Source organism: Penicillium roqueforti (genome assembly GCF_015533775.1).
Source record: "Penicillium roqueforti strain LCP96 04111 chromosome Unknown scaffold_04, whole genome shotgun sequence".
Lineage (NCBI taxonomy): Eukaryota > Fungi > Ascomycota > Eurotiomycetes > Eurotiales > Aspergillaceae > Penicillium > Penicillium roqueforti.
The window spans coordinates 882781-899628 of NW_024067568.1; the positions used below are offsets into that span (position 1 = coordinate 882781).

Here is a 16848-nt window from a genome sequence, read left to right on the forward strand (position 1 = left end):
ACTCTGGACATACTCTCGTTAGTCATCGACTTGGCTTGCCCAGGTGCCCAGATGGGACTTCCCACTTTTCTCCTCATCTCTACATATATCTATCCACTTGCACATGCCTCTACTGAGTCTGGTGTCTGGAATCTGAAAATTATTCAAGCCTCTTCAATACCGTAGAGAGGAACAACAAAAATGGCATCGGCATCGGAAGCGGCATTCGCCTATCACGAACCGTCAATCAAAACAGTCCTCAGCTATACCAGCTTTCTCTTGACTCTGAATATAGCCAATACCTGTCTGGACAAGCTTCTCTACTGTGGTTTTTTCGGCCAACTCTTCATCGGTGTCCTGTGGGGCACACTTGGGGCACAATGGATCGATCAAGAGACAGAAAGAGTGATCCAGCAGATTGGGTATTTAGGCCTGATACTCTTGATTTACGAAGGTAAGTGTGTGACATTTTGTCAACTTGCTGGATATATCTACTTACAATAAATAGGCGGGTTGTCAACCTCCATCCAGTCTTTGAAGGCAAATATTCTACTTTCAACTGCCGTTGCCATCACTGGGGTCTGTGTCCCAATGGGCTTTTCATTCATTCTTGAGGAGCTTGCTTGTGTCGGCCACCCCTCTTCAGTCCTTCGCTGCTGGTGCAGCCTTGAGCGCAACTAGTCTCGGCACCACCTTTACCATTCTCTCAACCACGCAGCTGACAACTACAAGGCTCGGCACAGTCACCACTAGTGCCGCAATGCTAGACGATGTCGTCGGTCTAGTCATGGTTCAAATTATTTCAAACCTTGGCGGAAGTGCCACCTCATTCACTACTGTGACTGTTATTCGACCTGTTCTTATTTTTATCGGGTTCGCCGTTGGTCTTCTATTGCTGTGTGCATTCTGTTTACAGCCAGTATTAAAGAATTGCTTGGTTGCAAAGACAAGTTCCCTGATTTTATGGGAACTACAGAATTTGCTTTCCTTTCACAGACGTGTGTGCTAGTTGGCATCGTGGCTGGTGCAACATATGCTGGGACTTCGAGCCTCTTTGCTGCCTACCTTGCTGGAGTGATTGTCTCTTGGTTCGATGGGCTGATAGCTGAAGCGAAAACACAATTTCCCGCCTTGCGGTCTGCTGAATCTCACGGGAAAACTTTGAACGAACAATCGCGCACACGGAATTGCAAGGATCGTACTGAAGAGACACCCTCTTCGCCTACGCAACCTCCACAGGCAACCGAAATAACCCCTAATGATACACCTACAGGTGAACTCATATACGCCAAATACTACAAAGAGCCGGTGAACCGAATCCTTCTCCCTCTTTTCTTCGTGGGTACTTCCCTTTGATTTAGGAAGGGGCATACTAACACTAGTAGGCATCCATCGGGTTCGCAATCCCCATAACCAAAATGTTCTCAGGCCAAGTTGTATGGCGTGGAATTATTTAAGCCATGCTAATGGCAATTAGAAGAATGATCTGGCTGGTGCGATTCTCTCCGAGCCCTGTGTCGCGTCTGGTCTCTATCATCAAGAAGCCATCTACATACGCCCATTTCTACTGTTTAGGTCCTTGGACTGCCAGCAGAAAATCAAACCAAAAGAAGAAAGGCCCACAAATACCAGCGACTCAAGATGAGAGCGCAGATGTTCCCGCCCCGGATAATGCCAAAGACGAGTCTCAGTCAACGAACAGATCCCCTGCGCCCACTTTTCGCCCCGATTCCCGTATCTCGCTCCCCCCGAAACCAAAGTCCTTCTACCCGCCTTCTATCCTGGGATTGGCAATGGTTGCCCGAGGCGAAGTGGGATACCTCATTGCTTCAATTGCCGAAAGCAAAGGGATATTCTCCAATGACTCTTCCGAAGGACCATCTGATATCTATCTAGTGGTCATCTGGGCAATCTCCCTCTGCACATTGATCGGTCCGATCTTGGTTGGAACTCTAGTCAAACGTGTAAAGAAGCTGCAACAGTCAAGGGTGAATATGGGGCTCGATCCTTTGGGAGTTTGGGGAATCTAATTATCTCGGATACAGTGAGCGACGACCATGCTATATTGAAGCCCACAAGCGATACCATTGGTTTAATGACAATAATCATTCTGATATGAATGGTATCATGCTAATCTCCAAAAACACAGCCGTTCAGCCACCCATCTCCATAATCCCTCCATTCTTGATATGAGCCATGTCGCTTCGGGTAATGGGATCCTTCTTGTCAAAAGACACCTTTTTGCGTTCCGCAGGAGTCCAAGACGTGATGTCCTTCGAATCACCACCCAGATGCCCATCATTGGCCTTCTTCAGCTTCGCTAATACCTTTGCCCAGCCCCAGGGATCATTGGCATTGGCTGTGGCCTCGGGAAGCTCAACCGTCTCATCAGACGACTTTTCGTAGCGCGGGTGGTTCAAGCCATGAATTGTGACATCGTGCTTAGCAGCATAAGCCTCAATCTTCGCGCCATGGTCGCCTTGGTCGATACCGTACTCTTTGAAATCAACACTGAAGCGAATGAACAGACCGATCATGGCTCCGATGTTCTTTACCTCCGAGTCCGGCTTGAAGAGCCCATTTCGCTCCAGAGTAGCAAGCATAGTAAGGAACATTGTACCGAAGGCGATAAACACCGCATTCACGGTCTCTCCGTCATCGCAGCTATTTATTGCACCCGTTAGCGTTCCGTCGACACCTAATATTCTGCTCGGAGCCAGTGAGACAAACCCAACCATCGGCATGATAGCATCCGTTTGGAAATACAGCCCCGTCGCTTCACAGATGGCCCACTGCATCTTCCAGTCACCAGCTGCCTCGTCAAAATCTAGGAGCAGGTTCTCCACCAACTCCATAACTGCATATCCAAGGAAGTCATTGTAGACATACATCCCGAAGTTATCCGGGTCGCGTGCGATGGTACCTTGCTGCAGCGTAATCCATTTAGCGATGCCGGCGTTTGTGAAGATCCATTTCTCTCTCGGGTGCTCCGAAGCAGGTTCGAGGGCTGTGGCTTTGTCCGCCTCCTGGTATCAGAATCAGCCACTATCCCGCACTAGAGAATGGTATTTCTCTCCTAATTAGGAAGTCACTAACCGCATCATCTTTCTTCTTCTGCTCTATAAGCTCCTCATCTTCCTCGTCCTCATCCTCAGACTCATCGTCTGTGCTTTCCGTCTTCCAAGGCGCGCGCCCCAGACAAATATAGGAGAAAGCCTTGACTGGGTCTCGGGTTCGCAATTTGAACTCTGAAGCCGCGTTTCGGGAGACAGAGACGGGGGCCCATCGCTTATTCAGTTCGCGCTCGGTTTCCATGTCTACTTCAGAGCTGTTTGCTAGGCTCTTGGACTTTTTTGGACCACTAGCGGCGGACTCGGTTGATTTTCTCTTGGGAGGCATAATGGAAGATGATGAAATTGAAACAACGGCATAGATAGAAGGTATATCAAGTTCTAAATTGTGATAGGTTGAGTGGGCTTATTTAGGTAAATACGGGTGACGCGACTTGACGCGTCGTGGACACGATCACAATGAGAGTTGACACCTCAATTTGGTAGAATAATATATTTGTACAGGTATGTGAACACAAAGAACATAATGAACACAAGCAATTGAAATCTGTATATACTCCAACTCCCTCTGGATGCCAGTCCATGAAGTTTCCCGAATATGATCCGGATCACAGAACAACAACAAACGTAAGAAAATAACGAAAAGTCCCAAGATGTCACTATGAACCTCGTCCAAGGAAATTCATAAACCAGACCGTCATAAAGACAGAATAGTCGAGAGAATCCCACAACGCCGCAGCCGAATCCAAACCATTTTGAGACAGAAAAAAAAAAAGGAAAGCTCCAAAAGATGACAGTATATACCAGCATAACAATTAGATTAGAGTCTGCGAAGGGAGCCCGGTTATCCTTTGTACTCGAAAGCCCCCAAAGTCCACTCTCGACAGGTAAAGTGTGTGTAACAGCATAGAAACGAAGCAAACATACTCCGTGATTGTTTACGCCGCCAGATCGCCAAAACCGCCGTTGATGCCGAAGAATTGGAACCTGTCGCGTGTTAGCAAAAGAATATCATTAAGAAAAACCATAGAATCGAAAGTTCTTGGGATACTTACCAGTCCTCGACATTTAGCGTTGTTGGCGCAGTCGGCCCGCTACGGGAACTACTACTCCAATTATCATTGTCCTGGCTAGCAGCGTCCATTGCAGATCCACTCATAGTGCCATCGAGACTGTGCATAGGCGGCCAGGCTTGCTGATGCTGGCCCTCCATGCCGAACATCTGCTGCGGCGGGTTGGGATGCATTCCCATCGCGCCCGGCAGTCCCGACATTATCGGCGGGCTACCATGGGAGATAGACATGCTACGGCCCGAGACGGGCTGCGGCTGGTTGTTCACCATGGGACTAGGGCGCGGGGCCATGCCAGGGGGCATTTGGGATGGGATCTGGAGGGATGGGTCGACTGCGGTGGGCTGGGGTGGCGATGTCAATTCCGGGAAGAAGGCGGTGCCATCTGGGAAGAGTTGGTCGGGCTGGAAGTTCTCCCAGAGTGAGGGGGAGAGGTTAGGAGAGGTGCGGGTTACTAGGAAGAAGTCGGGGGGTGTGGCGGGTAGAGAAAATTGGCCGTTGAATGGGGTTGTGGGCCTGGTGTTGGCTCGGGAATTACCCGTGCCGGTCATGGGATCGTGAGGAACGCGGTGGGTGTTTGGTGATTGTTGGCCGCCGGGAGGAGGTTGGTTTATTTCCCGGGAGGGAGTGACAGCCGGTGTCTGGGGCCGGGAGCGCTCATATGACACGGGGGGTGTAGGCCCGCCACCATTTGGCATGCCGATATCCATGTCATCAAATTTGCGCTTCGGCGGATCCTGCCTCTTCGAGGAAGATGATTCCCCGTGTCGCGTCCGCTGATGTCTCCGGCCTGCAGCCTTCTGAAGTCGCTCTTCCATTACTTTGTTTCCGAGGATAGACTCGAATAGCGTATTCACCATCTTTGCCACCAGCCAGACCTTTGACACATCCTTGAGGGCTAACATGCAAACATTGATTCTTTCCTGGCAGGTGGCCACGATCGAAGGAACCGAGGAGCGCATTTGGTATACGTGCATGATCAAGGCTGAGAACAGACTGTAGACAATGAAGGCGGGCGTGTACCGGATTTCCCCATGAGCCTGTAGGTTCTCAACGATGGAGGTAATCATGCCTGCAGCTTGGAAGGCAATTGTTCGCGATGGATAAGCCATTTCTTCGACCCTGTAGTTGTTGGGTGCGGACGAGGCAGGCGGCATGTGAGCCCTGTGAAGAAGACAGAGTGTAGTATAGTAATTAGAGTGCAAGAGAGCCGCCCAGAAATGATGCCGAGAGCGTTGCCAGCATACTTCTTTGGGACAGTTCTGCAGCCAATCGGCGAGGGCCATATCCGAGTGGGTGAGATCCATTGCATTCATTCGCCGTGACTTTGAAGCCACAGAGTACTGCTGCGACAGAACCAAGCCCATGATCTCGCATAGCTTGACATACTGTAGGAAGAACTGGACATGGACAGGGTCTGCTGGGTATTCGGCGACAATGTCGAGCTCATCCTCGATGAAATCATCTTCCGTCACCATCTCAACATCCGAGTCATCTGTATTGATTCCAATCGGCCGTCCCAGTGCGACAGCGACAGACCGATCCCGGGTGAACAGGGTCCACCATATTCTCTTCCAGAGTCTTTTGTCTGGTTTGTTAAGCTGGGACATTTCGACGCTGCGGTGCATTCCAGAGCCCTGTGCTACCACCATAGCGACCCGTGTCCAGTAGAAGACGTTCTTCGTAACGTCTATGACTAGTCAGAAAATCCATCAGGATAGACTAGTATAAATTATGAACTCACCTTCCGGTCCCTCCCAGTACCAACCCAAAAGTACTAATGCCTGCACGATGGTGACACGGTCATCCTCGTAGTTAGCATCATACAGCGCCTTGGCGCGTTTATAAAAGGTCATAGCCGCAGGGGTTGTCGAGCCATTCGCATCCATAAGCTGCTGGTTAGTACAGACTCTCGATCCTGCCAGCAGAATCGCCTGCAGTAGTAGCAACGACGGCGGGTTTTTGGGGTCACGGTAGTGACGCATGAAGCGACTCTTGTTGATAATCGGCACGACGGGGGCCACCCATTTGAAGTAGGCGTCGACCAACTCATCACACAGTGGTTTAGGTGGGAGCAGGAATGCCCCACGCTGGTGCAGAATATCGATTTCCAAGTTGTCCAGGTCCGTCAATCGAGCGCGGGATCCTCTGATATTAGGTGGAAGCGGGTAGTGCACGACATCTGCAGTTCCATGGCGGTCTTGAACCAGAAGAGACAGATTTGACGACTCGCCCAAGTACGCCACCCGGCCGGCCTCTTTTATCGGAGCACGGGCAAACTTCGGCTTCATGAATTGGGCATAGGCGTTATTGGCGGAAGCTTGTTGGGCAGCCTCAGCCTCGGAAAGGGAAGTATTGGGCATGCCGTCGACGCCCATGATGTTGTTTCGGTACCCAAAGGCATTGCTCTTCTCATCCAAGTCCGAACTTTTCTCCTTTTCTCTGGATATAGAGACCGAGCCAGATACCGAATTGGCTGGCTCCTCAGTGACAGTGGGTCGGAAGTGAGAAACTGCAGCGTCGACGACCGAGGCAGTTTGTGGTGGACTGTCCTCATACTGACTATCTTCCTTGCTCTTATTCTGATTGTTCTTCTTTCGTTTCGGAGACGGGATCTTGCACTCGATAGAGAAAGCGACACAATTGGTGCAAGGCACCCCGAGACTGGCTGCATCACATCGAACCTGCGTGACGGGAATGGTTAGAGAGTGGGAAAAGGGGCGTGACCGAGGGCAAACCCACCTTGCGAGCATGACATGTCTAATTGAATCGAAAAGAGAAACATCAGCTACAATTTTTCAAATCCAAGAAGGGGAGAGAGAATGTATCGCGATAAGAAACTGAGCCGAGGTGCGTTGAGGACCTCGGCCCCAGAGTCGCGTCTTGCTAGAAATCTAGACGTACCTCGCACGCGCGTGATGCACGTTGTCTAAGATTAGATAGAACGAATTAGCAAGCGCATCAAAATGCTTAATTTGAAGAATCTCCCTTCAGGTACAGGGGAAGCGAAACGCCGAAGAAAACCCTGTCCCTCATCTTGCTTTGCGCCCGCACACTCCCCCCGCGACAATTTATCAGACCAGAACACCGTGTCACCAATATCACAATAGAACTAAATGGCACCGACGGCACAGACAGCAAAAAGAGCCGGCTTACCTTCTGAAACTCAACGGTTGGCCTTGTGGACCATTGCGCACCGTAATGCCCGAAGTCCCCGTCGAGCCCGCGTTGCTCGGAGCCGGGCTGGTATGGCTGTCCGATAGCTGGTCGGTATGAAATTCAGTGGTACTCATGGCCACACAGTCTCTCCATCCAGGAATTCAGACTTGGTCGAGTCGGAGAATTGGGGGGATGCGCTCGGAGGAGAAGGGGAAGTGATCTGATATAAGTCGAACCAGGCGCACGGGAGTACGGGGTACGGAGTATAAAAAGGATAGGAAATAGAATCTTGAACACAGCAAAGACGCCACGCGATCAAGAAAACAGAACAGAAAATCAGCAAATAAGAAAAAAGTACCGGGAGAGGGGGAGGAGGAGAGAGGAATATCAAAGTTGGGGTGAAGTTGGTTGTGGCAATATCAATTTCCTGGTGGAGTTCCCATTTGGTCAGCATTTATGTTTATGCATTGGATTTACACTGGTTTTTATATTCTTATGTTACATGTATATTATATCCTTATAATATGAAGTACGGAGTACTATATATATTATTCCCTTCTATTTCCTACTCTCTGCGTTATCTAAGTAAAAGATGAAAAGGGGTCAAGGTAACCCTAAGAACCCTGTACTAAGTCCATATGGCGCAGGGGTTCACACCGAACCCTCATTAACTCAACGATATGGTGGAATGCTTCTTTGTGGGAGACAGGACCACTCTACAAGACATTCTATCTATTGGCAAGCCCGGGAGGAGTATAATAATCTACATATAGGTGAAGTATATAACTCTTGAAGTGAGTTCCCCCAATCCCTCAATTGCGAATACTTTCAAGGCATCCCAGACGCTAACTAAACAGGACCCTAATTAGGCCCACTGTGTGGAAATACCATTGCTTCAGCCTCCCTTCGGGCTTGGGGGGATTGTCCCGACTGAAAGATTGGTTTTTCGGTCTTCGGCCATGACTTGAAAGACCCCAGATCTCTGCATTAGCCCCACGCCTCCAATGCCGAGTAAAATGACCACGGTCAGAGCCTACCGCCACGCGGGAGGATGCGGAGGTATGGAGGGGAGTTGACGCGGTATACTCTCATGTCGGGAATTCTGCTCAGGACTGAGCTCGGAGACAATATTCAGTCATGGGCCATATTGGCGGGATGTGCGGATATATATGCAGTGTGACCTATTGCTGCCCTCTGGCCACCGCTTAAAGTATACTTGTATAGGGGCTTTCCAGACTATACTACGTAAATTTGGGAATTCTCATTATAGCATGCGCGAGTGTTCTGTTTCAGACATATTAATCGAGAAAGGTACTCCGTAGTGTGTAGTTGTAGGTGTAGATCATTACAGCCGATGGACTCAAACTGAACGATATCAAAGTCAAAACGGTGAGATTGCGGGGAGGAAGGTAAAGATGGGGACGAAAATGACCTGGGGAGAAGTTGCGGGGGAAACTCCATCGCGTCGTGAGCTACTCCGTACGTACTCCGTGAATCAATGTAGGTTTTTCAGAGGACTTGACAGAGGACTTGATGGACGCATATGAGCCCACCTGGGCAAGCTTGTGATGCCTCGGCAACTTTTGAGCTTCGACCAATGAGAGTGCCCAGTTGGTCTATTTCCATTGAATTGATGCCCCACTCTCTGTCGCTAGAGGATACATCATCATCATACATGTAAAAAGGACGGTCTCAGGCACCAAGTCTTTTCTTTACTAGGCCCATTCGCCGGAGATCCCCGGGAAGAAACGGTTATGTCATGGACAATATTTCGCGGATTGGGAGTAAATGGAAGTCCGTCGGTGAGAAAAACAGTTTATTGTTGCAAAGTGATATACATATCAGTCAAATCTTCATAGAGTAGGTAGGGTCTTTGAACTAGTGCCTTTTATAGTCAGGCGGACCATAAAATAATATACATGGAAAAGACCAATTAGATATGAATATAACCAGCCCTATGCAAGTGATATCGTGTGCGCAGAGGGGTCCCTAGTTGCATATTCCAACTATGACCACCCATTCTTTCCTGATTTACCCTTGCCCTTGCCCTTGCCCTTGAATTTGGACTGTTTGGCCCCATTAGATTGGGGTTTCTTAGGCTCTTTGTGGTCCTCGTGGCCACACTCTGTGATTTCTTCGATAGTGTGGATTACGGCATCCCCAACAGCTGTCGTGGGGGCGAAGTCCACACCGCTGACAAATTGCTCACTGAGGAACTCCAGACCGGCCACGAAGGTGCAGAGGGCGCTTGCAATGCAGAAATGGCTAATGGTCATGCCGATGTCAAGCCAGGAGCCCTCGTCGCGTACCATGAAGAAGAAGTTGAGGGTCATGATGTCCGAGATGGCCATGACAACCATGAAGAGCGCGCTAGGGGGTACCTCTAAACGGCGGTTAAGGATACCCAGATTGGCACTTATAATAGCGAAGGGGATGAGGATTTGGAGAATCAAGAGCGCGCCTTGGGCGAAGGGGTCGAAGACGGGGATAAGGCGACGAACGCTGTCGAGGGAGAAGGTCGAGATCGAGGCCACATTGCCAGTGCTGAAGAAGGCCGATTGTAGGAGGAAAAAGAAGAAGAGTGCCACGCGGACATCAGAGAGAGTAAGGGCACGGTAGTAGAAAGTTTCACCGTTGACGGTCGTCACGCCAGGGTTGTTAGCTTTCTTCAAGGCACCTGTCGTGTGGACATAAATGGCATGTTCCAGGCGAACCCATGTCACAATGGTCATGCAGAATACAAAGTAGAACAGCCCTTCCCACGAGATTGTGAGAATGATAAATGTTGGTGAGAAGGTTAAGAAGATGATCATGAGCCGATGCAGATAGTGGCTATTCGGATACAAACGGTGGAAGAATGGAAGCGTGAGGGAAGTCACTGAGGTTCGGTTAGCTTTTCTCGGCGAAGACATCTCATGATCCTAGAACACACTGCTGTGTAAACTTACCTAGCACAACCCATCCAACAACGATATTTCCGAAAGGCAGGCCTTGGCGGGCCTGGAGAGAAAGCACAGATGATCTAGTGACTATGACGGCAAGAAGAACCATGCCAAGCTGAATTCCCATGATGATCCGCGAGCCAACACGACCAATAGCATTTGGTTCTTTGGATTCTGTGTCACGATGTCCGAGGATAGCATCCTCAAACAGCAAATATAAGATACCAGTGAGGAACATGAGTAAACCGCCATATGTGCTGTGAACAGATTAGCCACATGGAAATTGTTGCCGTAGAAAGGGATCTCACATTGTATCAAGGTTTTCAACCTTGATTACTGGCAGAAGAGTGAACGAACTCATCAAACCGCAGCCAAGAGACCAAGTCGCAGACAATAACGGATGGCTGCGAATAAAGCTAAAGCCATGGATAACAGGCCACAATGCACCCAAGGCAAAGCAAACGGTGAAGATTTCGCGGTGGAAATATGATTGAACCATTGCCTCCATGACCCCGAGAAATACAAGTAGCTGGAGTCCAAACTTGAGGTATCCAGTGAAGGAGCGCACATGGCCCAATACAATCTGCCGACCGGCAATCAGAGCCTTGCGGCGTGCAAAAACCTCTTCCCAGAAATACACCGGAAAGAATGCATAGAAGTAGTAGCGCCAGGATGAGCCCTGGTAAAGGAACACCGAGAACAAGGCGACCAAGATAGACGAGAAGAATGAGATACTCGCCGTCGTCCGATGTGAGTCTGATGTTCCATGCAAGACGTGCAGATCAATAACCGTGGTTAGCGCATACGCAATCCAACCTAGGTATCCAATAGAGACGATAGTCCGTAAGAATAGCCAGTCATATGTTTGTAGGTAGCGCAGACCCTCGAGAGCAACGCGAAGAAGCTCGGCAGACACCACAATAGCTTCCTCGTGGTCACCACTGGAGATGAGTACCTCAATTCTTGCCAGTCTGCCTTCAATCGAGTTCTCGTGGTAGCCCGCTAGAGGATCATAAGGTACATACCGGATCACCGCGTGTCTCTTTTGCTCCTCTTTGACGCGGTACATCTCCAGAACTGCCTGGGTGTTGGCAAGAGCGGCTAACGCCTTTTCCTCCGGGCTCGCATTGAGGTAGTCTAGAGGCAATTGACCAACGGAGTTGACAGGGAAGTCAAGACCGACTAGATAGGCCATGAGCGCGGCAACATCAGCCTGCGCTACATCGTGTCGGCGGACCTGGTCGAATCCCCAATCCGCCGAGAAACCATCTTCGTGACCCGCTGCGATTCCGCTAGTGGAGAGCTGGGGCTGTGCGACACCAGATCCCCAGACAACCAAGGGTGTCCGCGTGTTATCGGGATGACCGTCACCATGGCTGCCCGTGTCACTCATACCATGGTCTGCGGTGAACACGAACGCCGTTTTATCATCTCCGTAGAAATCTTCTACTAACTTTGTGACGGCCTGGACTCCTTGATCCACTACCTTGATGTTGTGTAGGTATTCGTTCGAGTAAGGCCGGAAAGAGTGACCGGTGGTATCCAGTCCAAGCAGGTGGAGGAAGAACACCAATTTGTCGTCCCGTAGTTTCCGGTCCAATTCAGGGTCGGTCTTTGCCGATTCGAAGAGATCATGGACCTTGGAGAATACCCAAGTATCAAGATGCGTGGCATCGACGGTGAAGTCCTCCGCTTCTTCGCTGTACATCTCCGCATCGACCCTCCCCGGCACGGCGCCCTCCTTGAACATTGGCAGGATATCGGGACTGCCCCAGCTCCAAGTATGTCGGCTCTGGTTGAACACGCTGTCGAAATTCACCGGGTTCATCTTCCACCCCGTGGTGACTGAGGACACATCCTCATAAAGACCTGCGATAAGCGCAACATGGCCTGGTCGTGATTCAGTGGGGACGCGAGTGTGCGAGACACCGAATGTTCCGTGTGAGAGGACCTTCGAGCGGATAAACGGAGACAGGCGAATCAACTCGTTGTTTTCTGGATCGGCGTCGGGGGACGGGTCAGGGAAAGCTTGGAATGCCTTGTCAGCCCGTAGGCCGTCGGCGACAAAGAGGACGAGACGTTTGGCAGGTGCGGAGGCTCCGGGTAATCGCTCGACACCATATGATCGCATGCCACTAACAATTGGACTGACGAAGTAGATGTCAAAGATTGAGTATGTATAGATCAGGTGGAAGACCACTGCGAGGGCGAGAAACCCAACGCGGCCGAGACGTGCCATGATCTATGCCTCCTAGATATTCAAGCGTTAAAGGAGTGGAAGTGGTCCACTGCCACAAAGAAAGGTAGAAAAATTCACAAAACGAGAGATATGAAGGTCAAACACAACACGTCAACCGTCAACTTGAGACGCATTGAGGAACTTGGCGGTGAGAGCCAATCACAGGCCTCCCTTTGTTTACTCTACATAGTTACAACGTTCTGCTTTAGCATGTATTTACCGGTCGAAGCTTTGCAATATCTTCACAAACCTGGAGAAATTGTACCTTGAAATAAATCCAGTATTATGATCCAGAAAGACATGTGGTGCTGGTAAAGTGGGTGTGAGGATTTATACCTCCCTCAAGTGGCTCGGAGATAAAAAAAAGGGATGTTGTAGTAAGAAAATAGTATCTCGCCGAGGAAATCTAAATTCAACCCGAATCTCAACAGACTAGTCTATGGAATTATACGCTTGAGAATATGAGTAGCATTGAGGCGAGAACTTGAGGTGCCCTGCAATTGATGTGTTGAAGGAGAACCTTGCGAAACGTGTTTCACCGGGCGCACCGACAGACGATTAAAGATACATACAAGGTAGGCATACAAGCGCCAAGTGTGTAGCAACCTTGGAAGGTGGATTTGTTGACATTAATGCTATTAAGGATGGAACACCATGACATTCCCAGCCCCGAAATGAATAGATTCCTAGAGAAACACCAACGATTGACATGTACTATCAGTACTGCTATTGCGCTGGAAGAGACCGCCGCTTTGTGAGGGCATCAATGACTCGCGTATAAAACTTGGCTGCTTGTCCGCGGACGAAAGTGATGTCTACGGTCAAAAAGTCTGGTAGCAGGTTGACCAGGTCGCGATCGCGGTTAGCGTCTAGGTGAGGCAGGTATTGGAACTCGGTTTTGTCGTAATCAGTCGAGACCTTTGGTACGACTAGATGGAAGTGAAGAGCTGTAGGGAGGTTAGAAAAATGCGCACAATTCCTAGGAAATCTAGCAACTTACTTCCATTGACTCCAGTCTGGAGACAATCGTATAGGTAATCTAACTCTCTGTTCTTGACATCACGAATGATCAATCCTGTTAAATCGCTGTATAGATCTTCTTTTAATTGAGCGAGCTGTGAAGCCTGCGCCGCTTCGGCGGTGGCAGCTGCATTGGCACGATTGGCGGGGCCGCCCTTGATGGCACTGCCGGGGACCTTTGCAGCCCCCTCGAGACTGGCAGCTGTGTTCCGCGCTGCGGCGAGCTTGGTCTGCAAGGCTTTGACTTCAGACTGGGCAGACGCAAGCTGTGCTTGGGCCTCATCGGCGCCAGATTTGAGTCGAGCCAATTCAACATCACGGTCTTTGAGTTGCTTCTGGAGTCCACGGGTTTGAAGTCCTAGCTTTCGCTGAACATCCAATTCAGCCTTGAGCGAAGCAACCAATTCATTCGATGCTAATGATGTATCAGTTCATCTGGCCTAGTGGCTATAAGACAACAGAAGAGCATACCTTTAGTAACGGTCTCACTCTGCTTTCGCAGTTTCTCCATGTTGGTGTTGGCTTCGACAATTCCAATCTCACGTAGATTGCGGTATTTAATCTCCAAGGCATCATGCTTCTTGGTCAGTTCGCCTAGCCGGCGCCTCAGCTCTGGGTCTCCACCTTGCTCGGCGTCGGTGCCTCCAAGCTTGCGTTTACGAGGAGAAGAATCTTGTGAGTTGCGTGACATGGATAGCCGAGAGCGAGCGTTCTTCACGGGGGACATTGATTTGCGATTATATGCCGGTTCCTTGTGAATGGCAGTCTCATCTCCAAGCTCCGTTGCGGGTTGGTCATTCTGTTGAGAATCTTCGACTTCGGGTTCCTTTCCATCCCGGCTCGTTGCACGAGCGAGAGGGCTGGGCTCTTGCTCTGTGTGAGTTTCCTGAAAACTAATATTTCGAGAACCGCTCGGGGTAAACTCGAATTCACCATCTGTTAGGAGCTGTGTGCTGACCGCACGAGGTCGTCCTCGACTGCGTGCTGGGGCAGCTCTCGCGGCCTCGACCGGCTGCTTCTTTGTATTCCTTGAGACAAGTGAGTCTCCATCCTCCTGTTTGTCTTCATCTTCCTGTTCTGGTACCATATTCTCCGCCTCAGTTGCCTGCACAGGCGTTTCAGCGTCTTGCGCTGCACCTCTGGGTCGTCCTCGGCGGGCGGGCTTTTTGTTTGTAGGGGGTTCTGGTTCGGCTATAGCTATAGCTCCTTGCTGCTTTCTTGTTCGAGTAGCAGGTTTGCTAGTTTTGGTCTCGGTCATATTCTCGTTTGAGGTACGCGGTCTGCCTCTTCGTTTTTTGGCGGGAGGCTCGTGGGTTTCTTTAATTTCTGCGGCTTCGACTTGCATGATGTCCTCATCATCTGAGCCTAACAGGCCAGAGAGTTTGGGGGGAGCTTTCCGTTTGGGCATTGTGCAGCTAATCTTGGAAGTATAATCATTGTTTGATGACAATAATTGCATACTCGCGGGACGCGCACCGACAACAACACCCAACACCGCCTTCTCTACCCGACATGTGACTGGCATCCCCCCGGGTCCCGCGCCACAAGCTGCCCCAATGATTCCGGCGACTCGGCTGTCTTGTCTTACTCCTGGTGGACTTCAATTTACTTTTATTGCTCTTTAATTTTTTGTTTCCACTTAGAGATTCTTATTTGCGCCATTATTGCGCTATATTTGATCATTCCCTTACCGTCATGGCTTCAGCTGGCCGAAGATGGCAGCAGTTATTCCAAGAAATGGTGATGGTTGCAGGCACTGTGAGAAAGTTCCTGTTTCAGATAGGACAGAATGCTTCTGACACTATTATAGTCTGCCTCTGCATATTTCCTCATTCGATACCTTCTATCACGTCTTGATTTCGACCCAGAGAGCCAGAAGAAGGAGGAACAACGACAGAAGTCCGCTGCTATTATACGTCGATTGGAGGGTGGGAATGAATCAGATGATGAGACTCCACGGAAGGGTGGTAGACGGGGGAAGGGGCAACGAAAGAAGGAGCTTACCTTGAACCAATACGAACAAGCGATTGCGATGGATGTTGTTGCGCCGGAGGATATTCCAGTGTCGTTTGAAGATATCGGGGGACTTGATGAAATTATCGAGGAATTGAAGGAATCGGTCATTTATCCACTGACGATGCCTCATCTTTACGCTTCCACGTCGTCTTTGTTGACCGCACCTTCCGGGGTCCTCCTATACGGCCCGCCTGGCTGCGGAAAGACCATGCTTGCCAAAGCTCTAGCATCAGAGAGTGGAGCATGTTTCATCAACTTGCATATTTCTACATTGACAGAGAAGTGGTACGGCGACTCCAATAAATTGGTCAATGCAGTGTTCTCTCTTGCGCGCAAGTTACAACCTGCCATCGTCTTCATTGATGAGATTGACGCCGTTCTTGGAACCCGGCGGAGTGGGGAGCATGAGGCAAGTGGTATGGTGAAGGCAGAATTCATGACTCATTGGGACGGTCTTACATCGGCAAATTCAACGGGAGAGCCCCAGCGGATTGTTGTTCTAGGAGCGACCAACCGCATTCAAGACATTGATGAGGCCATTCTCCGAAGAATGCCCAAGAAGTTCCCCGTGACCCTTCCTCCAATTTCCCAGCGCCTTCGCATTCTCGGTCTGATTCTCAAAGACACGAAAGTTGATCGCGATAATTTCGATCTGCACTATCTGGTCAAGACTATGGCCGGTATGTCTGGTAGCGATATCAAGGAAGCATGCCGAGACGCAGCGATGGTTCCCGTGCGGGAGCTTATTCGAACAAAAAAGGCCAGCGGGATGCAAATGGATGCAATGGATCCCCAAGAAGTTCGTGGTCTTCGCACGGAGGATTTCTTCTCTCGCGCCGGTGGTATCAAGGTCATTCCTCAGCCTGCTCCATTATCCACTCCGACTGGCAAAGTCTCCGAGAAGGAGGATGGAGACTGGAGTACTGCGCCTGAGGCCACATCAGAAGCTGAGACTCGACACTCTGTGATGGCTGAGCCGCCAGAGTAAATGCGAGGTACTTTTGGTCGCCTTTTGATATTTATTCTCCCTTTATCTCGCAGCGCGAAGACTTGGCGTTAATCTACTGGAAATGCTAGGCTCTGAATTGGTGAATGGCTATTTTGCTCTAGTATGGCCGACTTGTTGATAGAATTTCTGATGTCATATGTACAATGGGTTTGGATACAACAATCTAATACAAATCTTGCTCTTTAACTGTGTTCTTGTTCTATTCACAATCTATATACATGTACGTATGGGGGCCGACAAAGTACCGGGTACACATAATAGGTGGCCTTGACCGGGGAAGGTCATGTACTGCTACGAAATATGCCACGAACTTGCGACGTAGTAGCTTCAGCATTCTCTCTAG

The 16848-nt window shown here is 49.9% G+C and overlaps 6 protein-coding genes across 6 annotated transcripts; 2 read left to right on the top strand and 4 right to left on the bottom strand.

The window, feature by feature from the left end:
• Window positions 1-180: 180 nt before the first annotated feature.
• On the top strand, window positions 181-2009 carry LCP9604111_3170 (uncharacterized protein; the record flags this gene model as incomplete). The annotated part of the gene is made up of 6 exons (XM_039070729.1): window positions 181-433; window positions 488-558; window positions 626-859; window positions 976-1317; window positions 1365-1375; window positions 1460-2009. 6 exons carry the CDS (start codon window positions 181-183, stop codon window positions 2007-2009), a joined length of 1461 nt encoding a protein of 486 aa, XP_038931125.1.
• A 123-nt stretch (window positions 2010-2132) lies between these two features.
• Window positions 2133-3378, bottom strand: LCP9604111_3171 (uncharacterized protein; the record flags this gene model as incomplete). Its single annotated transcript, XM_039070730.1, has 3 exons — window positions 2133-2643; window positions 2710-3005; window positions 3076-3378. 3 exons carry the CDS (start codon window positions 3376-3378, stop codon window positions 2133-2135), a joined length of 1110 nt encoding a protein of 369 aa, XP_038931126.1.
• A 610-nt stretch (window positions 3379-3988) lies between these two features.
• On the bottom strand, window positions 3989-7413 carry farA (CeGAL family transcription factor; the record flags this gene model as incomplete). The annotated part of the gene is made up of 6 exons (XM_039070731.1): window positions 3989-4037; window positions 4106-5810; window positions 5865-6804; window positions 6863-6880; window positions 7025-7049; window positions 7277-7413. 6 exons carry the CDS (start codon window positions 7411-7413, stop codon window positions 3989-3991), a joined length of 2874 nt encoding a protein of 957 aa, XP_038931127.1.
• Window positions 7414-9285: 1872 nt separating this feature from the next.
• On the bottom strand, window positions 9286-12460 carry LCP9604111_3173 (mannose-ethanolamine phosphotransferase MCD4; the record flags this gene model as incomplete). Its single annotated transcript, XM_039070732.1, has 3 exons — window positions 9286-10157; window positions 10228-10478; window positions 10530-12460. The coding sequence occupies 3 exons, from the start codon at window positions 12458-12460 to the stop codon at window positions 9286-9288; spliced, it is 3054 nt and encodes a 1017-aa protein (XP_038931128.1).
• A 726-nt stretch (window positions 12461-13186) lies between these two features.
• LCP9604111_3174 (putative chromosome segregation protein (Pcs1)) lies at window positions 13187-14888 on the bottom strand (the record flags this gene model as incomplete). The annotated part of the gene is made up of 3 exons (XM_039070733.1): window positions 13187-13407; window positions 13461-13895; window positions 13952-14888. 3 exons carry the CDS (start codon window positions 14886-14888, stop codon window positions 13187-13189), a joined length of 1593 nt encoding a protein of 530 aa, XP_038931129.1.
• A 287-nt stretch (window positions 14889-15175) lies between these two features.
• Window positions 15176-16484, top strand: LCP9604111_3175 (protein-degrading AAA family ATPase MSP1; the record flags this gene model as incomplete). The annotated part of the gene is made up of 2 exons (XM_039070734.1): window positions 15176-15238; window positions 15291-16484. The coding sequence occupies 2 exons, from the start codon at window positions 15176-15178 to the stop codon at window positions 16482-16484; spliced, it is 1257 nt and encodes a 418-aa protein (XP_038931130.1).
• Window positions 16485-16848: the final 364 nt, after the last annotated feature.